Source organism: Sciurus vulgaris (assembly GCF_902686455.1).
Source record: "Sciurus vulgaris genome assembly, chromosome: 16".
Classification (NCBI taxonomy): Eukaryota; Metazoa; Chordata; class Mammalia; order Rodentia; family Sciuridae; genus Sciurus; species Sciurus vulgaris.
Window position 1 is genome coordinate 10,878,520 of NC_136477.1, and position 25,947 is coordinate 10,904,466.

The window sequence follows — 25,947 nt, forward strand, 5'->3', positions numbered from 1 at the left end:
TACCACAGCATTGTGAAGTGCATGTTAGAACCAGAGCTGCTGCCTCCACAGCCACCAGGAAGGCAGGGCTCCTGCTGGCAGGGCTGTGGAGCACCCAGACCTTGTGCCCTGCTTTGGAGGAATGGTCCATTCTTAGCAGTAACTAATCCTATCATCTCCCCCAAGAGCCAAGTGCATGTCCACACAGACGAGGTTCCGAGTCCCATGAGGGCAATCAGCCCAGTGTCCATCCACTAGAGAACAGATACACATATTCCTGCTATGTGGAGATGTTTTTCCTCAGCCTCCTGAGTAGTTATGTGGGGAATCCTATCTTTCTGAGAACAGGAAGCCAGACACTAAGCAGGGCCAGAATGCTTCCGGTTATGTGAAGTTGAAAGACTGCTTTGTGGAGTTGGGAGTTAACCCCTCTAGATAGGAGAAAGCAGTACGAGTGGGCTTCCGGAGTATCTGGAGAGCTCTGGATCTGGATGTGAAGACATTCCTGTCTGCTGCGCTTCAGGTTAAACAGCAGCGTGGGGACCTGGGGAAGGGCCTGGATGATTCTTTTCATTTTCTTTTTCTTTTTTTTTTTTTTTTTTCTTTTCTTTTCTGTGCTAGAGATTGAACTCAGGGGCACTCAGCCACTGAGCCACATCCCCAGCCCTGTTTTCTATTTTATTGAGAGACAGGGTCTCACTGAATTGCTTAGCACCTCACCATTGCTAAAGCTGGCTTTGAACTGGTGATCCTCCTGCCTCAACCTCCTGAGCCACTGGGATTATAGGCATGTGCCAACATGCCCGGCCGGCCTTGCATGTTTCTAAGAATAAATATTTAAATTATCAGTCCATTCTATATCTCATTAGCATAATATTTACCTGTTTATCATGCAACAAGGGAAAATGTCTCACCCAGCGGCTGAACATAATACTCTAGGACATGAGATGATAAATCAACAGGAAGTTGAAAGTAACTCCTAGGCTTTGTGAAGGGACTAATTTGTCAAGACAGTCCAGTTGCAGTGTGCCAAGAAGACCAACTCTGGACTTGGCTACACTCCTTGCTTCTGTCTGACTCATGAGGTGGAACACCACACAGTGGAGTCCAAGTGTGGTTCTGCGTAGCCTAGAATCCTCCTGGAATGAGTGACTTCGCAGAACTAGGAGTCACCCGCTGGGCACGGTGGTACACACCTATAGTCCCAGTAACTAGGGAAGCTGAGGCAGGAGGATTACAAGTTCAAGGCCAGCCTCAGCAACTTAGTGAGTCCCTCAGCAACTTAGTGAGAGCCTATCTCAAAATAAAAAGGACTGGGTATACAGCTTAGTGGTACACGGCCCCTGGGTTCAGTCCCCTGTACCAAAATATACTGGGAGTTACCACAGTAACCAAGAGGGACCATAGAGGAATGACAAGTGGCACAGCACATGGGATTGTCAAGGGAAGCCTGCAGAGTGGACTTGGAGGAGCACTTGGTTTGCACTCAGAACGGTTCAGTCCATTTCCTAGATCATGGTTTGCTGGTGGCCACACAGGAAGAGATCCAGCTGGGCACATCAGCTAAGGAAAGATGGGGCACCTTCGCGTGGTGATGCTCATGTGGAATCCCATGTGCTTGGAAGGCCAAGGCAGTAGTTTGCAAGTTGGAGGTTAGCCCCAGCAACTTCGCAAGACCCTGTCTCAAAAACCAAAAAGGACCAGGAATGTATCAACCTCATTTGGCAGATAGTTTCAAAAATGGTGCTTGGGTACAAAATTGGCTCATTTTGCAGATATTTCTGACATCCTTAACTAATTTGAAACTACAAGGGAAAACAGTGATAGGGTTCAACCTATCCCTTGTGAGGATAGGGAAAGACTGGAGTCCCCATCGCCACCACGTATCAGAGGTTCTCTAGAGGGACACTTGGAAGCTGTTATAATCATATTATAGACTGTCACAGTAAAAGGGCAAAGATGGCAGTCAGCCAGAGGAAAAGGGAAGCGCACGGGCAGCATCCAGGAGAGCCCTGTAGCTGAGCTTCCAGTGGATTCACAGTAAGCGCTTTCCTAGGAACAGTGAGACAATACAGTGTTTCCAGCAGGGAAGCCTCAACCTCCAGGCTTGTTTGGGAGATTTCCTGGGATCAAGTAGACATGACTGACCTTCCAGCATCTCTGCAGGTCAGGTTGATGCCTCATGACCCAGAGCTACCACCCCAAAACACTTTCAAGCCTTTCTAGGCCTAATGCCCCAGAGAAACAGAGATTACCTTGCAGGATCTTAGGACCAAGGCCCCTCTTTATTTGGGCCAAGGTAGGTCCTTTGCACTTGTTAGACACCTGCAAAGTTCCAAGCCACCAGCTGCTATGGCAGGGGATGTTCACAAGTCATGCCTGGTGCCCCTTCGCCTGCATGCCTGTGCCACACCCAAGAGAACTTGCGTGGGATAAAATTAGGCGTAGCATTACAGTTCACTTTTTTCTGTTGCTTACTGGGTACAGTGACTTGAGAAGTAGAGACAGGAGGATCTCAAGTTCAAGGCCAGCCTCAGCAACTTAGCAAGACCTTATCTCAAAATTTAAAAGAAAACAATCTTGATGCAGTGGTGTATGCCTGCAATCCCAGTGGCTCAGGAGGATTGCAGGTTCAAGCCAGCTTCAGCAGCTTAGCAAGACCATAAGCAACTCAGCGAGACCTGTCTCTAAATAAAATACAAAAAAAGGGAGTGGTGCTGAGGATATGACTCAGTGGTTAAGTGCCCCTGGGTTCACTCCCTGGTACCAGAAAAATAAATAACATAAAATAAAATGGACTAGGGATTCGGCTCAATGGTAGAGTACCCCAGGTTCTATTGCCAGTACCAAAAAGAAAGAAAAAGAACGTAATTTTGTTGTTCCTTTCCAAAAAAAGAAAATTAAACATTCAAGGAAGCGTTTGGGTTTTCTGTTCTTTTTTTTTAGTTTGCTTTCCAGCACCCGCTAATCAGCGTAGTTCTATAATTGAGTTGAACGTGGAACCTGAAGAGAGGAGCAGGTACTGCAGCCCAGTTCTTTGGGAACACTGAAGAACAAGTACAGGGCGGCATCATTTGATTAATGTCAGGATCCTGCCTTATCCAGCAGGAGTGCATATTTCTGCTTGTACCATGCCTGGTGATCTTAGGTGGCAGCTTGATTGTGCCTCAGTGCTACAGCACCCAAGGAACAACAGTGGCACAGCCTTGTACCAACTGCTGTGTTGCAGCCAGACATTTATGGAAAGGCAGGGGTGCCCTTCCTGTCACTTGCAGTCATTCCGGATGTTGCTTTTGATTTATGAGGTGGCATTTTGGAGCCCCCAGGCTGTGTTTACACTGGCAGAATCGTACTTGGTGTCACCTTTGTGTCACTCCTCAGATGTTTGCAGCCGTCTTGCTCAGGAAGCTCACCATTCACTCTAACTCCAACCCACAGCCAATGGACCAACCGCTCCTCAGGCTCCCCGGCTGTATGTGGGGCGCTCCCTGGAGTGCCATGTGCCTAGACCTCGACACTGCAGGCAGCAGGGTGGTCTGAAAAGGCACTTCGAATCGTGGCCCTGCAGGAGAGGAAGACGGGAGAGTACTGGTTGGCTGGGATGGCCTTCAGTAGGAAGGCCCACCTAAGCAGAGCCTGATGAGCAGGTCAGCTGGGAAAAGAAGAATAATAAGTGTCACAGGCAGAGGGGACAGTGTGTGCAGAGGGCTGGAGGACACTGGCTTCCCTGGACCAGAAGCTGAGCAAGGCTGAGGGGCTCAACAGGAACTGAGTCCATGCTGAGGAATTCCCAGGGACCCCAGCCATTCACCTGCTCACAGCAGAGAGTGCTTCTCGTGATCTGAAATCTCAAACCACATTGAGGAACTTCCAGAATCAAAATCAGAATGGTGTCTGGCATGCACCAGGCACTGGGTTTCATCCCCAGCAAGAAACCAGAATAAAGAAATGAAGTTGCACGTAGGAATTTTTACTTTAAACCTGAAATGCACCCGAAAGTTAGACATAGCTTTGGGGTTAGGTCAGACCGTCAAGGGGCTGTGTGCTGCCTGATGGTGTTCGTTTCCCTTGGGTCCTTGAGAAGCTGTTGGTAGCCAGTGGTCAAGGCAGCAAGTGAGTGTCCTGTGTGCCTCCTTGGTGCTTTTGGGAAAGTTTTAGCGGCACAACTGCTGGAAAGTGCTCCCTCAGCAGGCTGGTGGAGAGAGCATCTGTGGAACCCCAACTGCTGCTGGCTTGCCGGGCCAGGCCGGGCAGTGTGCGGGGGAGGTGGAAGAGGTGCCCTCACTTCCAGGCATGTGGTCCATACAGTGTGGCAGCTAGCCTCAACTTGCCACATGCCAGCTCTGGCCAGGTGAGGGTCTCTATCTAGCTGGTAAGCTCCAGATAAGGACCAGGGTCCCCTGCCCAAATACCCCAGCAGAGGGCACAGTGGAGCTCAAAGTCGCCGAGGTTCTGAACCTGCCTTGGAATTTGTTAGAAAAATCTCCAGCCGCCCTGTGTGTAAGATGACTCCACCCGGGCTTCGCACCCTGTGCTAGGGACACTTACACACTCCCCTCCAAATCAGCAGCTGTCGTACCAAAGTTGAAAGACATAAATTCACATTTAACATCACAGCTTAAAACAGAGGTGCCGGCGTCCGCAGCTGAGAGCAGATGGATCTGGGTGGGCAGCCCTCAGTTTTCCTGCCTGCCTGCCTGCCCGAGGAGGGTCTTCCGTTCAGCAGCAGGTCTCGTGCCTTGCTGCCTTCACCTGGCCAGCATTTGCCAAGCACCTGCATACACCATTAGGCAGTACCTCAGTGCTACATTCTCCAAGCCCACACCCCAACACCTACCTGCTGCTCCTGCTAGACCAGAGCACCACCCCCTCGGTTCCCAGGGTCAGGATCCTTCCTTATTTGCCATTTCAAAAGGACCTTGAGGCATCCTGTGGCTGTCAGTTTGTTGCCAGTTCAGAAAAGGAACTGGGCCTCTGGGGATGCTGGCACTCAAGCCGTGGGCCTCCTGCACTCAGGCTGGCCTCTGGCTGTGCCACCTGGGGAGCTGCAGCTTGCTTTCTCCTTTATTTGCATCACTTCCTGGTCTGGAGAAGTATTCTTGGCATTGCTACGGACTTGGGGTCATTGTGCTGTTCCTGGGATGTGAACACAGTGGTGTTGGGGAAGCTGCTGCTGCAAACATGCCAAGTAGATGCCATGCCTGGGTTATGATCAGATTCTGCCACCAGCAGAACAGAGAGTGGGTGTCAGGATTCCAGAAAGCTTAAATTTGGATTTCATTATGAAACCCATAATAAGAAACGGTTCCCCCAGACACATCACTGGCTTGTTAGAATCTATCACCTTGTCAAAAAGTCTATTTTGTGGGAACTGTGTTCATGGGAACCTGCAGCCAGCCTGGTCTTGGATGCACAGCTTCCCCTACCTTCTCTGTACTGGAAGAGTGCCAAGGTTGCAGTCCTGCATGAGTGAAATGAATTTTTTCTGTAAGTAAATGAATTTGCTCTAGCGTTCTCATTTTTTAAATTCTCAGGGTTCTTCTTGATAATGTGTCAGACATTGAACCTAGAAAGTTATTTTATACTAAGAACGTGCCTCTTATGTGTTTCATTTTGGAGCTATCTTATGTGAGTCTCCTTCAGACTATTGTTCTGCTATTGAATCAGGTTTCCCGATTGAGCTGCTATCGAGCTGTTCCTTTCTGGGACACTTGCCGGCTCTGTTTATTGATTTAGAGTCAAAAGAGACTGGTCTCAGGAACAGAGAGAGAGGTCACAGGAAGATGATCGGAGTGGGCCATAGGAAGGCAAGTAGAACTGGAGTCCTGTGTCAAATGAGCCAGGACCACATCTGTACTGGGTGGACAGGATCTAGCTTAAGCTCCATCTTCAGTTGATTGCTCTTGCCTAGCCGAGTCTGTTCAAGCTCAAGGTGTGATGCTGTTAGCCATTTGCCATGTCTGCCATGGTTGGAGGATTAGGATGCTGGGTACTCATTACCCCTGATTCAGACGTTCCTTTGTTGATTTTAGGATTCACCACAGAGGTCAGTGAACCAAAACTGCAAATCAGCATTCAAACAAAAGCAAAAAAAACAAAACAAAACAAAACAAAAAAACCAGCCTGGCATAGCCTGGAAGCCCAGATACTAAGGAGGATGGAAAATTCAAGGCCAGCCTAGGTAACTTAGCAAGACCTTGTGTCAAAAAATAGAAAGGGCTGGGTGTTGTAGTTCAGTGGTAGAGGGACCCTGTGTTCAATCTCCAGCACTGGGCAAAAAATAAATTATCCTGGCCCATCACCTGCAAAGGAAGGATATTTTAACTTGCAAAAATCATCAAACTCAAATTTCACTGTTCACAAATGAAGTTTTATTGGAACACAGCCAAGGCCCATTTCCGTATATATTGTCCCTGGCTGCGTTCTTACAACAGTAGAACTGAGTAGTTGCCACAGCATGTCAGACCCACAAAACCTAAAATATTTATTTGCAGGAAATGTTTTCCAAAGCTGGATGTGGTGGTGTAAACCTATAATCCCAGCAATTCAGGAAGCTGAGGAAGGTGGTAATGGATAGGTGATCTCTCAAGTTCTGTCTTGTTTAGGGGCTTGCTGGTCTCTTCCAATTCCCTGTCTCTTCATCTTGTAATTTGGGTTTAAAGACAGACTCAATAATACACTTGAAGGGATGTGCCAATTAGGATTTTTGGCTTAATATGTCAGGAACCCAGCTTCAAAACCCCCCACCCCCTCCTTGGAAAGAAAGGGGGCATATTTTTGGCTTAGAGGCCATCGAGTTGTTTGTGGCCTCCTAGAAAACAAGCTCTCTGAACCCACAGCCCTCCCACCACTTTCCCCTGTCCCCTTACACTCTGCCTCTCAGCTGAACTATGGGTCCCACAGCACTGCAGTGGGGCTTCACAGGCCAAGAAGACAGAGAATTTGGCTTCACCAGCTCCTGGTAGAAAATTCCAGAGATCTTGATTGGCCAGCTTGGGTCCGACCTGAGCAGTTGAGCTGATCATAGCTGACAGGAACCCAAGTTGGTATGGAGGGAGGCCCTGTCCTGTCCATAAGGGGCATTGTAACAAGTTAAACAACAAAGGTCCCCACTAAGGCTACTTTCTCAAAGAAGGACATGTAATTTCAAGTCACTTCCCAGGTGAGGCCTTGATCACTCTGAGCCTCTACTATAAATTGTGTTCCTTTCTAGGGGATGAGGTTGGGGAAACCCCTGCTGCAGAAGTTGATACCCAGAGGCAAGGCGGCAGAGGTGGCTTTGTTTTAATTGGTCAGCAGTTGTTGCCAGGGCACTGAAACCTGGCCCCGGAGGCATCAGGTCATGGCAGGTGCTCTTGCCTGTGTCTAGTTTGGGGTCTCAGGGGGCCTATCCCAACAGTCTGCAGACTCCTTCACGACCCAGCTGCTGGCAGGTCTCGGGTTCCCAGACAGTGCTCAGCCTGCAGAAGCTTTTCCCAGAGCAAGTCCCACAAAGACAGAAGGCTGCCCTGCTGGCCACTGTTGCACAATGCAGGCAGCTCCTGGTGACTGCAGTGGAGTCTTTACTAGAACAGCAGCGTACAAGTAACCTCTCAGTGTGGAGGCACCTCAGTTAGAGGCGACTTGGTGAGGCTCAGGTTGGAATTCCTACTACTCTGTGACCCAGAAACTTTGAGCCTAAGTGTCCATCATTCAACAAGAGTTTACTGAGCATCTACTGTGTACCAGGCTTCTTTCTGGTTGCCAGTGACAGTAGGCAGTCATCAGTCATCAAGCATGGGCCGTGCCCTCAGGGCCTGTGTTCTGGCTGGGGAGACCCACGGTAAGGATGGGATGATGAGGGCTGATGTGGGGAGAACTCACCAGGGTGAATGGTCATGTCAAAAGGGAGGAGATGGAAATTTCAGAGAAAGTGGGATTCTTCTGTGATCTTAGGTTAGGCAGTGATGGGGTGGGGGTTGCTGTTTGGCAGTGCTGGGAACAGAACCCAGGGCCTGGCGCGTGCTACCACTGAGTCACATCCCCAGCCCTTTCTAATTTGAGACAGGGTCTCACTAATTTGCTGAGGCTGACCTTGAACTTGTGATCCTCCTCCTCAGTCTTCTGAAATTACAGGTGTGCCTGGCCAGAGATAACTTTAACAGGACAGGACAGTCATAAGCACCAAGTAAAAAAGAGCATGTGGATAAAGAGGACTGAATTAAGATCCACCCACAGGGCACTGTGAGGAGAGTAAGGAGACAAACCACAGCCGGGAGCAGAGATCAGCAGTGAACGTGCCCAACAAGACAAGACCCCTTGGGGAGGCGTGAGCAAGAGGTGGGCTCTGACGCCGGGTGAAAGGCTGTGGAGCCGCTTGCAGCCTGCAGGACGGTGCTCGGCTGTACCAGGAATATGGATCAGAGACGTGCAGGGGCCACAGCCAGCTTTGCAGAATTCTAAGTGAGGCTGAGCAGTGGGGGTGCAGGTGCCAGGTCAGGGACGACGCCTGCTCGTGTGCTGCAGGGAGCAAACGCTGGCTGTGTCTGAGCATGTCCTCACCCTATAGCAGGTACTTTCCCTCGCAGGTAAATTTTTGAGAGAAATGTGAACCAAGCACTGGTATCTGAGTGCCCACAGGTCTGGCTTCTAATGTCCAAAGCAGGACACGGCTCAGCAGTGGACACCCCTGTGTGCCCACAAGGACAGAGTAGCCAAGACCGTCTCGTAGCAGTGACGCTGGCAGGACAGGTGTGAGAGCCTCCTGTGGAATTCCATCTCACAAGTTCCAGAGGAGGCCAAGCCCAGCTAGAGCCCAGGGCCACCAGGAGCCCAGGGTGTAGTCCACGGTATTGCATCCTGTGTTAAAGAGGCGTGAGGGCTTGGGTGCAGCTCACTTGCCTGGCATGCACAGGTGGTCCTGGATTCTGTCCCCAGCACCAACCACACAAAGAACCACAGGAAGAGAGTAAGGCATGCAGGTTCAGGAGAGGATGGAGCTGCCAATGAGCCTGCCAGCTGTGAGGTTGCTGTCCCCAGGTGGAGGGGTGTGGGTGTCCCTCCTAACAGTTCCAGGTCTGCTGTGTCTAGTTTTCCGAGTTTCCTGCAGCCAGACTCCTCCCAGCCTGCTCCCTGGAGGCAGGGAGCACGTTCTCCAGCAGGGGTGGCTAGTCCCACACACAAGGCAGGGACACAACCTGGAAGCCAGCTCCTGTCCCCACATACACTGGGGAAAGCAAAGCCTAGAGGGGAGGAGCGCCGAGGTGGGCAGGGCATGCTGACCTTCCACCTCGCTGGCCAGTGCCTGGCCCAGCCCAGGTGCTGATAGTGTGGGAGAGGTGCCCCTCTCCATTGGGTCAGGGGCTCTGTGACACATGGAGACACCAAAATGAGCACGAGGCTGCCCAAGACCCAGGCCATGAGCAGCCCTGGAAAGGCAGGCTGGCTGGCAAATCTGGCCTGAGGATGCTGAGAAGGCTTCATTTCTGCCCATAGGACAGTGCTGATTTTTCCTTGCACCTGTCTAAAGTTGGACATTGAAAAGCCCAAGTGGCGAAGCACCGGCTGGTGCCAGGGCAGGATTACACTGGATGTTTAGTGGAAGGGTCCACATAAAGTTCCAGGTGGAGCATGTTGGCACCTTGGGTGAGGAGGGGGCCCTTCAGAACAGGACTGAGCAGTCACTTGACTCCTTGGATAGCCACCCCACAGCTAGCCAAGCCCACATACCATCCAACTATCCATACCCTGAAGGAGCCCTGGGTGGGCCAGCCAGGACTTGAGGACAAAGAAGGGTGCTAGGGCAGAAAGGGACATCTGCTGTCCATGTTCTGTGTTTTTGTTTTGTTTTGTGTGCTGGGGCATGATGAACCCAGGGGCACTTTAACATTGTGTTCCATCCCCTACCCTTTTTTATTTTGGGGGAAAAGGACCTCCCTAGGCTGCTGAGGCTAACTTCAAACTTAGGATCCCCTGCCTCAGCCTCCCGAGCCACTGGGATTACAGGTGTGGACCTCCATGCCCAACCTGGGTTCTGTTCTTGAAGCATCTGCCGTCATCCTCGGCTGTGTTCCCTGTGGAAGGCAGGGCTCCTGGCTTCAGGAGACCCCGCCACACTTTGTGGCCCCTCTTCCTCTGCTCCCTTACGGAAAATGTGCACTCACCTGGTGGAAAGCCCTGGAAGACCTTTCTTCTTGGATTCTTTCTACCTTTTCTGAAGGTTGCTGGCTTGTGGTGCCAACCTGCAAGAGATAAACCCACACATGAACCTTGGTCTTTGGAAACGCCTGTGTGTAATGCCGCCAGCATGAGCAAACTCACTGTAGCACCAGACATGAGCACCAGCAGCTGGTGAAGCGCTGTGCAGAGGGCAGTTGTTTCTCCAGGGCTGGGGCTGGAGCTGAGTTCCAGGTGTATCCTGGGCCTCTCAGCAGTGTCCCAGAAATCACGAGACAGTGCACATGCACAGTTCCTGAGTCTGCAGTCCCTTCTCATCCTCTCTGCTCTCAAATGGTGGGGGGGTAGGGAGTCTCCCAGGGGCGGCCCGGGAATGATGTGCGCCATGTCCTGCCTTACAGTAGTAGTGGACGTCAGCTCAGTGAGGTTTTTCATCCAGCTGCCTTCCCGCAGAGGAGCTGCCTGAGTACTACGAGCTCATCCGCGAAGCCTGTGGACTTCAAGAAGATAAAGGTAACCCCAGCACGGGGTGGGCAACCGGGGCTCTTGGCAAGCGTGTACCCCACATTGGTGCTGGTGAAACAGATGTGATGAATCAAGGCTTCCATGGGTAGCCCCGTCTGAAAGCCACAGAGGCATATGGGAAAGAGAATCAGAGCCCGAGCAGGGACATGGCCAAGCAGCAGAAGCCAGTGACTGATTCTTGGGGGTTTCTGGTTGCCTTAAGCACCCCCAGCCAGCCAGCATGCCAGCACGCAGCTGGTGTCCAACCCTTCCTGGAGGTTACTATGGCCCTGAGTTCACAAAGGGGCCCAGGGGTCTGCAGGCGTGCAGTGGGGGCAGGTGGGTAAGGGGGCCCTGAGGTAAGGCCTGCCTTCCCCCCACAGGAACGCATCCGCAACCACAAGTACCGCAGTCTCAGCGACCTGGAGAAGGACGTGATGCTGCTGTGCCAGAACGCACAGACCTTCAACCTGGAGGGCTCGCTGGTGAGCAGCACTGCCTGGGCCCTCTGGCCCGGCCACCTTCCCCCAGGCTCCAGACATCCTGCCCCTCGGTTCAGTTGATGGATTGGCTTTAAACTTCCCAGTCTGGGAACTTACGCTAACGTGTATTGACAATAATAGCACACAAAAAAGAATGGGCAACCCCACTGAGGAAACGGCCTTAGACCTGTCCATCCAGGTGGCCCTGTGCAGACCGGTGGAGAAGTCGGGGTTTAAATGCTCTGGAGGACTCTCATGAAAGGAATCCTATGGATGCAGCCCTTTCTGTGGTGAACTTGATACAGCCCACACCTCAGCTTGGCAAAGTGTGTTGGGATGGGCGCCTCCCAGGAATGGGGTTTTCCTTTGATGAGTCTGTGGAATGTGGAGGCTTCTGCAGGGGCTTGCATTTCCCGTATCACACTGCCCACCTTCTCAGAGCCTTTAAAAAGAGACGCTTGCTGGGGTCTTCCAGGAGGACGGGAGGCCTGTGATCATTCAAAGTTAACATCCCTCCCCCTTTTCCCAGGAGCGTTTAATAAGCCTGATGCTCTCAGGGCACCACTGGGGATACACTCTGTGGGGGACAGAAGCCCCACTCACCCAGGGCTGGCTGGCCACTGGAGCTGGGGATAGGGGTAGCCTTCTGGCCGCACCCAACTCAGCCCTGTGTCCCCACCAGATCTACGAGGACTCCATCGTCCTGCAGTCAGTCGTCTTTACCAGCGTAAGGCAGAAATCGAGAAGAGGAGACAGCGAGGCGAGGAGAGTGAGGAAGAGGAGGAGGGGCGAGGAGGAAGGCTCGGAATCTGAATGTGAGTCCAGGGAGAAGGATGAGGGCGGGGAGGCAGATGTGGTGGCAGACGTGCTGGCTCCCTGGGCTCACCCCTCTCTCCTTGCCCGCTTTCTTGCCCCCACCGCAGCCCGCTCCGTCAAAGTGAAGATCAATGCTCGGCCGGAAGGAGAAGGCACAGGACCGGCGAAAGGGGGCCGGCGGCGGCCAAGCCGGGGGTCTCGGGCCAAACCAGTTGTGAGCGACGATGACAGTGAGGAGGAGCAGAGGAGGTGAGGTCCCCACAGCCCTTCAGCAGCCCAACTGGACCACCCCCGGGCTGGTGGGCAGCGGGGGAGCCAGACTCCACGCACCAAGCGCTGTCACAGGTCCAGGCCGAGTCAGTGGCCGTGATAGTTGGGTGCTAGAGGCCCTGCTCTGCAGTGAGGAAGCTGAAGCTTGCCATTATGTGACTTGCCACAGGTCACACAACCACCCCTGCCTGAGTCTGTGACCCCATAAGCCAGTGGGCACCCACTGTGGTGGCACAAGAGGCCTCAGGCTTTCTGGCGACAACCTGCAGTGCAGCCCACCCCAGGATACCAAGGCCTCCTGTCCAGGCAGATAGGCAGGATCTTTCAGGGTTGGAGGTGGGCACCAGACAGTCCATTTGGACAGATGTAACACTCTCCACGACAGGGGGCGTTCCTGGTGTCCTTGTCCCTGTGTACACACGCCATGCCCTTGGGCTTTCTCGTCCTGCTGTAGCCTGTGCAGGACAAGGACTGGGGTGTGCTCAGTGGTAGAAAAACGCGCAGGACCCTGGGTTCCATCCCTGGCACTGTTAACGTACAACCCCCAGACCTGGTGACAGGGCCGTCCAGTGTGATGAGTCTACAGTCTCTGACACTGGTGGGCCCCTGGGCCCCAGGAGAAGTGCCAGGTCACGCCATGGTGAGCGTGCTTCAGGGCGGAGCCAGCAGATGCCCTGGCTGGCCTTAAGCTTGGCTCCTTCCTTCTGTGGGACCTGGGACGTCACTTTTTTCTCCAGCCTCAGGTTCCTCTGTGGGCAAAGCAGAGTGGTCTGTGTAGCTCCGGGGTACAGCACAGCCCAGGCCCAGCTCCACAAAAGCTCGGTCAGCCCCCTCGTTTCCTGGTTTCCTCTTACAGCTGTTTACAGTAGCTTCAAAATAAAGTCCCAGGGGAAAAAATCTGACCTTCAAGGACATTAATGACTTCCTGGACCATGAGAGGGCCGGCCCTGGGGCTGGGTTGTAACAACGCCCCCTGCTGCACAGTTCAGGTCCTGCGGGGCATTTTGTGGCCCTTACCAAACTATGTAACTCATTTACATGGAACATAACGCTTGTGGTTTCAAAGCCACAAGTATTGGCACAGGGACAGCAGACAGCAACAGAATGGAACAAGGGGGTCTGAGTGGGTCCCCAGATCCCAAGGGGGAGGGGCCGTGGGCCCAGAGCCAGGCTCTGGAAGGAGCTGAGTTGCTGTCGTGCCCCGGGGAGGGGCTCCGAGGCTGCCTTGGTGCTTCACTGCACAAGTAAGTTTGAAGCCAGGTGCCCGGTAGTGTGCCGCCTCAGGGTGGGGTGACTCACTCTTCGTCCTTGGTCCAGGACCGCTCAGGAAGTGGGCAGTGAGGAAGACTGAGCTCCAGACATTCCCAGAGCCGTCCGTCCGCCCCAAGCCCTTTGTTTCCAGAGCCGAGACGGAGTAAGCCCTTAGCAGTAACGGGTAGCAGCAGACGTAGTTTCCAGACTTGGGGAAACGTATAAACAAAAAATCTTCCATATTTATGCGGCAGAGAAGATGTAGGACCGTTCGTGTCTGGCCTGTCCTGGCATCAGTAGCGTTTGCAACAGCATTAACTGTTCAAGGGAATCATGCGTTGGGCGCCGCCCCGTCAGCGCTTCCCTGGGCGGCTGCGGGCTGCGGCTGATCGCTGTAGTGTAAGTGTGGGGTGCATGTGTGTAGCCGTCCACTCCTCGTACTGTAACTCTGTTTGGACAGGTCAGACTCGCCGGGGGCCGGGGGCCATAGGCCCGGTGGGGTATGTCAGTGTCACTGGATGTCAAACAGTAATAAATTAAACCAACACCACAAGACAGCGGCCCCGCTCACCTCCTTCCTGGCTCCTGGGCTTCCCGGGCTCCCACTGCCAGGAGTCAGGACCAGGCTCTGTCCAGGTGCCAGTCCTCCATCACCAGGACACCGGGGTCCATTTCACAGAGGAGAACACTGAGGCCTCAGGAGAGAAGGACAGTCTTGACCAGGCCACGTGCTTGGGCTCCTGGCCCTGCTGTGCTGGAGCGGACAGCAGCCACCGGGGCAGGCAGGGCATCCCAGTCAGCGCCAGCCTGCAGTTGGGATGCCCACCAGCCCCAGCCGTTCCTCAGGAGTGACCCTTCAGCTCTTTGGATGTGTTTACAAGAGTCTCAGGCCGTGCAGATCCTCCAGGCCCCCTGGCTGCCTGGTGCCCCTTGCACACACGAGCCCTCACGCTGACAGGTGACTGCTTGGGGCGGTTTGTCTAGTTTCAGTTAGTTTTTTAGAACAAGGATTTGCCAAGATCCTTGCTCCATTATTTTGGAAACCCCCCCCTTTCCCTTTGTTTTTTGTGATAATTTTGACTTAATAGACCTGATTAATTTTGATGTTATAGAAAACCAGCTCACCAAAACTGATTTCGTGGTATTCAGTATAAACTGAGACCAATTTTATTTATTTTTGGGGTACTGGGACTGAACCCTGAACCCAGAGGTGCTTTACCACTCAGACCTTATTTTTTATCTTAAGGGTCTCACTAAGTTGCTTAGAGCCTCACTAAGTTGCTGAGGCTGGCCTCAAACTTGCCATCCTCCTGCCTCAGCCTCTCAAGCTTCTGGGATTACAGGCATGTGCCACCACACCCAGCACTGAGGCCAGTTTTAAAATCTGCCCCTTAAGCAGAGGCAGAAATAAGAACATGTGAAACCCATATATTGTAATATTATGGGTTATGATGATATGGCAGCCAAATCCAAATAATATCCACTTAGACGTGAGATTCTGACTTCTTATTTCTGTTGAGAGTCTGGAGTTGGTGTCACACAAAATCAGAAATAAGCATCTATTACTGTGCACCACCTTATATCCTCATGGCCCAAGATGCCCACCATGGCTCACTTTATCCAAACCACACTTCAGCTGCCAGCAGGAGACAACAGGGAGAAAGGCTCCTCCTCCCACCCTTCAGAGGTATCTGACACCTTACTTGCCCCGCCTTTTGTGCAGTACTAGGGATTAAATCCAGAGCTTCACAACAAAGCGGTTGGCAGGTGCTCTACCACTGAGGTGCAGCCCAGCTCCTTTTTAAATTTTATTTTGAGACAAGTCTGCGTTTCCCAGGCTTGCCTCAAACTAGTGATCCTCTTGCCTTGGCCTCCCAAGTTGCTAGGATTGCAGGCATGTGCACCATGCCCAACAATGTTGGCTGTTAACCCAGGGCAGTCTGGCCTAGTGACAGCTGCTTGCCAGCCACCAGCCCCTCCTGGCCTGTGCACTCACCCTTTGCTCCCTCTTCCCTGCTGACCAGGACCTCTGCTCCTGATTTCTCCCAAACCCTGAGGGGTAGAGGATTCACTCTCAGTTCATGGATGGCTTTAAGCCGCCTGCCCAGTTTGCAGAGTTCTCAGGGGCCACTTGAGAGGAGTGGTGGGGTTAAGAAAATAGGAAGGTCTCTGTCCCCACAGCAAGCAGGTGAAGCATCTGTAAGACATGGGTGAGCAGGACCCTCAGACTGGGAAGGCCCACCAGATGCGGTGGCACATGCCTGTAACCCCAGCGCCTCGGGAGGCTGAAGCAGGAGAGTTCAAAGCCAGCCTCATGAGGCCCTAAGCAACTCGGTGAGAACCCTGCTCTGAGTAAAATATAAAGAAGGGCTGGGGATGTGGTGCAGTAAGTTAAGTGCCCCTGGCCTCAATCCCCGGTACCAAAAAAGAAAGAAAAGACTAGCAAGCCAGGTCCAAGCGCAAGGGGAGCCTGGGCAGGGCCCTGACAGCCTGGATGGGGGCCCCACATCTTCCCACTTCCCTAATTCCCTTCTGGTTGGTGAGCTCGGGGCCCCCTGGTAACGGACCCAGGGCTGTGGAACAACACTGTGGACTGCCACAGGCAGGCCACGGAAGCCTGCAGCTTGCACCTTTCCTGCTGGGACGCGCACACACTCTTAAAGCCACTGGCTGCCATAGGACGCCCACCGCCATCTTATGCAGAAGCCTAAACATGGCCATGTGGGGTAGCGCACCCTGGAGCCTTGACCCTTCAGCTGTTCATCTGCAAGCCTCCAGCCACACTGTGAAGCCAGAACCACCTGGCTGAGCGGCCCCACCACATTCCTGACCCACAGAAAACCAGGAGACATAAACTGATGACTCTTCGTCGCCACTAACCTGTGGAGTGATCTGTTGACACGGTGGCAGTAACTGGGACAGCGTGACAATTTTTTTTTCTGGTACTGGGGATTAAACCTCGGGAGCACTCAAAATCACACGAAGCCACATCCCCAGCTTAAGACACAGGGTTTCACTGAGTTCTCAGCACCTGGCTTTTGCTGAGGCTGGCTTTGAACTCAGCCTCCCCAGCTGCTGGGATTACAGGCGTGCGCCACCATGCCCGGCATGAACAATTTTAAACGAGACAGATCTCACTAAACTAACAGTTTTAGAACGTGGTGTGGCTGGACCGTAAACCAGCCAGCCAGATGCCAGTTTGGGCGTGTACACGGGATGGCCCTGAACTACATCACTGCCACGTCAACATTTAGGTCCTCAGTGCTCCGAAACTGTCCTGAACTGCTGTTATCCACGGGGGGTGGGCTCTTCAAGCTAGTGAGGGTCTGGTCACCTCTCCACTTTAAGATTCTGCACAACTGATTTAAGTCAACTGAAGAGTTGGGTTTAGAGTTTCTTCTGCCAGTGGCCTCAGATTTCAACAGCAGTAAGACAGCTTATCTTTCACAGCCAAGATATTGTAATGAGGTGTCCAAAGTCCAATTAAGTCCACCTACTGCTGATTTTGCTCCTGCGTTCCTGCCTCTCATGGGCCCCACTGGCCCCACTGGCAGTACAATTCAGCTGTCGCCCCCACCACAGACCCATCTCCACCTCCACCCACCTGCTGCCCGCGTCCTGGGCCTACCACCATCACGAATCCAGACTAGTGTAGTCCATCTTCCTTCCACCCTGGCTCCCCCTGCTCCCAATACATGTGGGGCCCTGGGCATCCTTGCCTGGCACAGCCCCAGCCCCACCTAACTCTCAGCCCACTGAAATCTCACCTTGCATGTTTCTGGGCATCTGCACAGGCAAGGTCCCTCTTAATGCCTTGCTGGCCAGTCTCCTTCCCTGAGCCTCATCTCAAATGTCACACTCCTGCCCTTAGCCTTCTTTGATAATCTTGGGCAGAACACACTCATAGCTCTCCCTGAGAATACAGAAGGCTTGCTTTGGAGGCGCTGGGTGGCACCTGGGGCCCTGCATGTGCTAGGCAAGTGCCCTGCCACGCCTCCCCCCCGCCCCGCCACTTTAAATTGTTGTTTCAGACGAGGTAGCATGCTACCGGAAACAAGGAATCTAGGGACATATTTTTAATTGAATGCCTTACAGCCTGAAAAAGATCGGGATTCTATAAGTAAAAACTAAAATGGAAAAAAAAGAAACGGAACAGGCTGTGGAAAATCATGCAGGTGCCATGGGAACAGTATGGCAGCTTCTCAAAAACCCAAGCATTAGAGTCACCGTGTCCTCAGGCGGCTGTGGCTCCATGGCTGAGGCTTACTTGGCACGCGTGAGGCGCTGCGTTTAATCCTCAGCACCGCACAAAATAAATAAAGGTATTTGTCATATCTACAACTGAAAATGTTTGGGGGGAGGTCCCGGGGATTGAACTCGGGGCACTCAACCGCCTGAGCCACACCCCTGCCCTATTTTGTATTTGTTAGAGACAGGGTCTCACTGAGATGCTTAGCGCCTTGCGGTTGCTGAGGCTGGCTTTGAACTCAGGAGCCTCCTGCCTCAGCCTCCCGAGCTGCTGGGATTCTAGGCATGTGCCACCACACCCAGCAACAACTAAAAAATAAATATTTTTTAAATCACCTTATCTTCCAGGAATCCCATTTCTAAATACATATATACCAGAAACAGTGAAAGCAGGGTCTCAAGAGATATATATACACCCATGGTCAGTGATGTTATTTACCAAAGCACTCAGGGCAATCCAGTGATTGGTGGATGATCACAAGTGTGTGTGCACATAATGGATTACTTAGCCTTTAAAAAGGAATAAGATCCTAGCAACACACTTCATGGACGGGCCTCAAGGCCGTGCTCAGTGAAATAGCCAGTCCCAAGAGAAATCCTGTAGGAGTCCACTTAGGGCCCAGTCCCCTAAAGTGGTCAAACTCAAAGCCATGGGAAGTAGAACGGTAGGTGCCAGGGCTGGGAAACAGGATGGGGAGTTGGTATTTAGTGGGGACACTTTATGTTGGGAAGAAAACGCTCTGGAGATGGATGTGGTGACGGCTGCACAGGGCTACTGTAGCAAATGCTGGGTTATGTGTATTTTATCACAATGAAAAACAAGTAGGTTGGGGCCGGGCTGGGGCTCCAAGGCAGAGCGCTTGCCTACCCCGTGGGAGGCACCGGGTTCGATCCTCAGCACCACTTAGAAATAAATGAATAAAATAAAGGTCTATCAACAGCTAAAAAGTATTTTTTTAAAAAAGTAGGTATTCTCAATTTTTAAAAATGAAACACAAAAAAAGGAGAGTGCCAGGGTTGCAGGCAGCTGGTAGTGGCCAAAGCCCCCAACTGGGAATGACATCTCCCTGACCTGAGTTCATGCACCAAGGGGATGGGCTGGGTCCCCAGGGAGGCATGGGTCACCTGCATCCTCAGAAAGGACTGGGGCCCTGCTGGGGTTTCTGACGATTTTTGTCTCCTTGGATTCCTGTGGGCTTCTGGTACCAGACAAGGTCACCAGACAAGAGATGACGGAGGCTGTGACGCCCTGTGGCTCATCAGCACTGACGCAGAGAAGCCATGGATGCCAAGGTCAGCCAGGTGGCGGGGAGAAGTTCTGAACGGCCTTGACTTGCTCCCGCTCCCTCCCGCTTTCCTTCTCTAACTGCCATCTTGCCCTGGCCGAGTGACATCCTGCCTCTCTCCACCACACAGGTCAACGCTGGGACATGATGGCCAAAAAGAAGCCCCGTGTTATAGGAGGCCTGGCGCGTTGCGCCTGCCTGCCTCTCAGCCGAGTCCCAGGCCCTGTGATTTCCTAGGCTGGAACCCTGGACGGGCTGCCATCCTGAACTCCCAGGGACCCCAGCTCCTGCCCATGTCCCTCTCAGCCTTGGGTCTGCTCACTCCAGTCAACCGTCCCCGCCACCAGGAAGTGGGACACCTAGCCCTGCAGGGCCTGGGAGGTCTCCCAGCACAGGCCTTTGCAGACAGGAGCCAGACTGCTGGCGAAGGACCCTGGCCTAGGAGGCCTTTGGATCCCATGACATCTCACCCCATGGAATCTGCCCCTCGGGCCACCCCACGGCCACACTGGCCCAGACCCCTCCTCTCCTCCCGGACCACCTCCTGCCCTCATCCTAGCGCCCAGGCAACCACAGGCGGCCGTGAGCACTGAGGCAGGGTGCTGCCCTCTCACGCCCAGAACCCTCACCGCTCTTGCCCTGCCTGGGTAGAAGCCACCATCCTCCCTCGCAGTGACCCACAAGGCCCTGCATGTTCTGCTTTGTCACCTCCCTCCCTGCCCCGCCATCCCCAACACCCTCCGTCCCTACCACATTGGGCCCCCCTTCTGCAGCAAAACTTCCCACCTCATCTGCTCCTCGGGGAACTTGAGTCTGCTCTCCCACAGCCCAGGCCACCCCCCGTTCAGCCACACTTCTTGTCAAGCAGCGCTGGGCTCCGCAGTCCCTCCTCAGAGGGGGCCACCCTGGCTTCCAACTGCGGGAAGGTGTGCGGGGCAGCCCAATATCTACGTTGTGCTCTTTGTGGGTGGGCCAAGGAGACCCCATCCAGAATGTGGCACCTTGACATTCAATGACGCAGAAGAGGGAAGGTGTGACCTCCCCCTTTCTCTGCTGAATCAGGCCATGGAAATGGGGAAGAATTCCCTGACCATTCTCTCCTGAGGTGGGCTGTAGAACCTCCCTGAACTTCCCCTATGGATGTCACAAGACTCATTCCAGAAGTGTCCTCCCTGTACTGGGAGGAAACAAATGTGCTGATCCCTGAAGAGACAGAGAAGACCCAGAGTGAACAGCCCCTGCTCAGTCCCACCAGTTTACAACCATGAGGACTTGCCCTCTGGTCAGCCAGGCCACTCCAGGACCACCCACTTCGCCAAGGGTGAGCGTCACACACAGATCCTAGGGCTGCACTGTAGCGACGGCAGAGCTCTCATCTGGCCTGTTGGAGGTCCAACACCACAAAAATAAACAAAACCCCTGCAGAGTCTCCTGTTTCTTCGGGTCTTCATTTATAAAGGCTCACGTGTCACATAAAATTTACATCAAGCCAGGCCTGGTGGAGTATACCCGTAATTCCTGTAATCCTACTGACTTGGGAGGCTGAGGCAGGAGGATCATAAGTTTGAGGACAGCCTCAGCAATTTACCAAGACATTGTCTCAAAAACAAAAAGGAAACCTTCCTACCTTCTTTTTTTTCTCAGACGGGTGATGTGCTGAAGTCATGGCCCATCTCACACAACAGCGTGAATGCCTAGTCGTCATGCTTGTGAACCAAAGGATCAGAATACTTTTCTTTTGTTAATCTTTTGCTATTCAGTTCTCACCATGAACCTAGGGTGAAAAGAGAAATCATTCCTCCCCAGAACACACTATGGGCTACACATCTCAGGGTGGGACATTTTGTTATATTCATGTTATACTTCAATGAAAAAAAAAATTTTAATGTTCCTTCAACATTCATTCTTTCTCATGTTATCATGAACTCAATTATTTAAAACTGTCTTGCTGATTCTTCTCTTGTCCATTTCCTCCAGGAGAATATACATGCAACAAGACAGATGGAACCTTGTCTTGGTCACAGCAGTATCCCCAGTCCTTGGAAAGGTGCCTGGGAGAACAGTAGTCAAGAAAAAACTTCGTAGCTGGGCATGGTGGTACACAATTGTAATCCCAGTGACTCGGGAGGCTGAGGCAGGAGGATTGCAAGTTTGAGGCCAGCCTCAGCAACTTAGCGAGGGCCCTAAGCAACTTAATGAAACCTTGTCTCAAAATAAAACATAAAATAAGCGCTGTCGAAGTGGCTCAGGTTCAGATATCCCTAATATCGAAAAAAAAAAAAAAAGAAAGAAAGAAAAAGGAAAGCTTCTTGGTTGGGTTGGGCTGTAGCTCTGTGGCAGAGCACCTGCCTAGTATGTGTGAGGCCCTGATCCTGTGCCCATCAATGAAAAAAAAAGGAAGTTTCTTGGATAAGAAAGAGACCCAAAAAGGAGAAGGGATTTGTATGAAATGTCAGAAGTGACACCAACAAGATGAAACCTCTGAACTCTTCCTACTTACGCCACACCACCATCCATCCCTCTAAGTTTTCTAGGTACTTCTGGATCATTCCAGATATTTCAAACCAGTCATTAAATCCTCTAGCTAGGGGTAGTCTATAAACAATATGCTTCACACAGGCACACTCATAAACCATGACGAGGCTGGTGAATGGCCAAAAAATTGTTAACTTCACAATTCATGCAGATTAATAACCAGCCTAGAAGTTAAATATGAAATCTAAGATAAGAGGTATAAACTTAACCTGCTTCATCCTCTCCCTACCCCTTGTTCCTGCCCAGTCCTCCTGTCAATCTCCAGTCCCCACTCCTGTGGAATAACTGAGGAGTCATCTGTCCAATTACAACTTTAAGCAGGCCACTCCCAGTCTTAATGGTCTCTTAGGTCTCTTACTGCTATAAAAAATAGCTTTTTCATTCAAAGGCTACTCCCAGCCCCCATCTTGGCCCTATTCCAACTCCTCCACTCCATGCCTGCCTCAGCCAACTTCTCTTCCTACCTCTGCCTCCGCCTGCGGAAATCCTGACCATCCCAGCCTGACTGGAAAGCCATCTCTTCCAGAACATGCTTTAGAGACACACCAGGAAGCAAAAGCAGAGGTGTAGACCAGTGTGAACGGGGCTACACTTTATGGAGAAAATATAGGGGCATACTTTCTTGTATTTGCTTAATGTTTCTAGGATACACTGGACACTGCAGAAGTCCCAACTGTCAGAAAGAAGGGGACCTGCTGGATGGGAAGTGTGACACCTCAGACCTCACTCCTTTTCCAAGAGTGTTATGGCTATTTGGGATCCCTTGAGAGTCTAATATGAATTTTAGGATAAATTTTTATTTCTACAAAGAAGTCACTGGGAATTTCTTTTTCAGTGCTGCAGATGAAACCCAGGCCCTTGCTAGGCAAGAGCTCTCCCATGGAGCTATACCCCAGCACTTTCTGTGGCACCTTTAAAAGGGTTATTTTCATCTGTGAAAAAGAGATCATTTTATTTCTTCCTTTTCAACCTGGATGCCTCTCATCTGTCTTGCCTACTTGCTCTGTCTAGGACTCCAACGGAAGTTGTGGGAGCGGGTATTCTCATTTTTTCCTGATCTTAGGGAAAAGTCTTACTTTTAAACTTATGAATATTTCACCTACTCAAATTAAATTTAAATATATATATATATATATATATATATATATATATATATATACTTTTTATCTTGTAGTTTCCTCCACTGCCTATAGTGGAAGCAGCCTTTGTGGTCTCTGGGTACTGCCTGTGTTTATAGATGGCACCTGCTCTGTTTATCTCCCAGGCTTCTTTTTTTTTCCCCCCAGTACTTGAGATTGAACCCAGGGCTTGTACACGGGGGCAAATGCACTACGACCAGGATACACTCTAGCCCCTGTACTTACTTATTTAACAGTTACTAGTGCAATGGTTCAGCAGGTGGGAAAAAGAAACCATAGGGTCTGCACTCATGTGGCTTATGGCATTTGGTGGAGATGATGGTGGTGAGCCCAGGCATGTTCCGAGTTGTACCCACAAGAAGTCAATGCAGCCTGTGCAGTTACCCTTTCTGTGCTGCCCACTAGGCCAAAGGCTAGGCCCCATCTGCCCTGACGTATCTTGACTTTGACCAAAAGTCTGTCTGATTGGCTGAGGTTGGGGTGGAAACCTAGTCTTGTGTGAGGGTCTGCATGAATTAGAGGAAGAAACCAGGACAAATTAGGCAGAATGTTCATTAGGAGATCGAATGAGATGCCTGGGCCAAATCAAGAACGTTCAGACTCGCTGGATCCAGGGTGTGCTCAGTGGTAGAGCACTGGTCTAGCATGCACACACCCTGGTTCCATCCCCAGCACCACAAAAACAAACAAAAAAGGAAAGGATCCCATAGAAGGATTACTTACTCACTGCCCACTAGGAAGAAGGAAGGAATAGACAGGTCTTCTCCAAAGAGATTAAGAGACAAAAGGGAAAAAATAGTGCAGCCCACAAAGGAGCCAAAGAAAAAAGCAAACTACATATGGTATTAGTTAAGTGTCCAGGGTGCACTGATTAGGTGTGACCTAACCCATCGACTTCCCTAACCCTCATGAGAACCCTGTGAGCTAGTGCTAGGAGCTTCTGGAAGCTCCACAATATAGAAGCAGAAAAATCAGAGTGAATCTGTCCTCAGGGCAATACAGGACCACAGCCTTGGCAGGCAGGGACAGGGGAGCCCCTGAGATTTCCACAGTTGGAAGGTGGGAGGGCTGGGAAGTCTGTCTTAGAACTACTGGCTGGTGGGGATCTTGTAGTTAAGAGCATTTCAGAGTTTGGAGGCCCTTCCCAGGCTAGTGCTGATCTCTAGCTCTGCAGATAATTTAAGCTAAGTCCCTTTGGGGAAGAGATCACTTCCTAGTGACTATTTCCTGGCCTGCTGGGAAAGAAGGGCTACTTCCAGGTGGATAAAGAGAGATGGTTTGTGAGGTGGCACACACCTGTAATCCCAGTGACTCCGGGGGTTGAGAGGTAGGAGGATCCCGAGTTCCCAGCCTCAGCAATGTGGCAAGGCCTTAAGTAACTCAGATCCCGTCTCAAATTAAAAGTGAAAAGGGCCCGGGATGCAGCTCAGTGGTAAAATACCCTGGGCTCAATCAGCACCAAATGACAAAAACAAAAGAGAGAGCCAAGTGTAGGTACAGTGCTCATACCTGAAATGATACCTGGGAGGCTGAAGGACTGCTGGAGGCCAGTCTGGGGCAACACAGGGAGATCCTGTCTCACCAGAGGGGGGGGGTGGGGGGGGGGGGGAGAGAGAGAGAGAGAGAGAGAGAGAGAGAGAGAGAGAGAGAGACAGACAGACAGACAGACAGACAGACAGACAGAGGGAAACAGGTTCAAAAGAGAACTTATCATGTCTTGTAACTTTTCTAAAGGAAAACCAAGCCTACAGATTCTAATTTTTTTTTTTTTTTTTTTTTTTTTTTTTTTGGTTGTACTGGGGATTGAACACAGCAGTGCTCTGCCACTGAGCTACATCCCCAGCCCTTTTTATTTTTTATTTTGAGACAGGGTCTCACTAAGTTACCCAGGCTGACCTGGAACTTGTGATCCTCCTGCCTTAGCCTCCCAAGTATCTGGTGGCAGGCATGAGTCACTGTGCCAGACAATCATATTTTTCTCAGGGTTCAATCATCTTCTTTTCTCATTTCTGCATTCTCTTATGGGTTTCCCTAGAATCCTGCTGAGAGGTTCCCACCCCTGCTAAAATCAGTTGGCAAAACCCCAGAACACAGGCTTATTCCAAGCCTGTCAGATCCTTTGTGGAGTACAGCCAAGTTTCTCATTGGTGTCTTTTAATTTTATTTATTATTTTCAGTGCTGGGGATGAATCCAGGGCCTCACACAGGCTAGGCAAGTGCTCTGCCACTGAACTACATGCAGCCTCACAGGCACCTTTTTAGCAGATGGCCTCTGGACACCCCATAAATTCCAAAAAAGAGGCGGGCACAGTGGTGCACACCTGTAATTCCAGCAGCTTGGGAGGCTGAGGCAGGAGGGTAGAGAGTTCAAAGTCAGCCTCAGCAACTTAGTGAGACCTTAAGCAACTTGGGAAGACCGTCTCTAAATAAAATATAAAAAAGGGATGGGGATGTGGCTCAGGCGTTAAGTGCCTCTGGGTTCAATCCCCAATACCAAAAAAAAAAAAAAAAAAAGAACAAGAAAGACTCCCCTGATTAAAAATTGCTTTGCATTAGGCAGCTGTGGTTAAGGCTCTCAGACTCAACTATGAAAGCCCTATTCCGTTTGGTTCCAATTTGGCTACAGGGAAAGGTAACCATCCTGTTTGTGTAACTCTCTGTCCTAAAAATCAATATTTCTGTCCAGACCCCAGGTATTGGGCCAATTGACTTTTGAGATGTTTTTGTTTATAATTCATTCAAGTGCTGGACAAAACAAAATAATGTTTTGCTGTAGTTCCTGAAAGTTCTATTTAAACTCCTCATTAATTACTGTGTATAAGGCAATTTGGAATAACCATCAAAAAACTATAAGCAACTAAACTTAGAAATCCATACACAATTCTTCGAAAGGAAAAGGCAAATACATAAAGGAGAGGAGAGGAAAGGAAGTTTCTATTTTCCTTCTGCGGCAGAAAGGAGATCCTCATTAGACCATCAGAGGATTTGAAATGATGATGGGTATTCATTGGAAACGATACAAGAGTGGCAGTTACAAAGGTTGGAAAATTTCAAGGACTTTTTCAAGAGGCGCATTTCAATTGAGGGGATCTCTCTTTCAGGGAGGGCTAAAGTACAACAAATCAAGCCCCCTGTTTTGGAGCATCTCTGAAAGGGCTGGAATCCGAGTCAGGGCTTCATGGGTTAAAAAGCCGATGTCACATCGGCCGTTCGAAGCTCCTCCTCCGCAGTGAGGTGAAGAGTTTTGAAAATCACCCCACTGCAAACTCCTCCCCCTACTGG

General features: G+C 51.2%; 1 protein-coding gene across 1 annotated transcript in view; it reads left to right on the forward strand.

Moving 5' to 3' along the window:
* The window catches only part of SMARCA4 (SWI/SNF related BAF chromatin remodeling complex subunit ATPase 4), a gene marked incomplete at both ends in the record, with an annotated part of 83,054 nt that extends 69,497 nt beyond the window's left edge, over positions 1–13,557 (forward strand). Inside the window, 10 exon segments of the mRNA XM_079116115.1 lie at positions 10,539–10,563; positions 10,565–10,588; positions 10,590–10,619; positions 10,621–10,647; positions 11,022–11,123; positions 11,803–11,935; positions 12,044–12,069; positions 12,071–12,098; positions 12,101–12,185; positions 13,524–13,557. Of these exon segments, the coding sequence (XP_078972241.1) occupies positions 10,539–10,563; positions 10,565–10,588; positions 10,590–10,619; positions 10,621–10,647; positions 11,022–11,123; positions 11,803–11,935; positions 12,044–12,069; positions 12,071–12,098; positions 12,101–12,185; positions 13,524–13,557 (514 nt within the window).
* Positions 13,558–25,947: the final 12,390 nt, after the last annotated feature.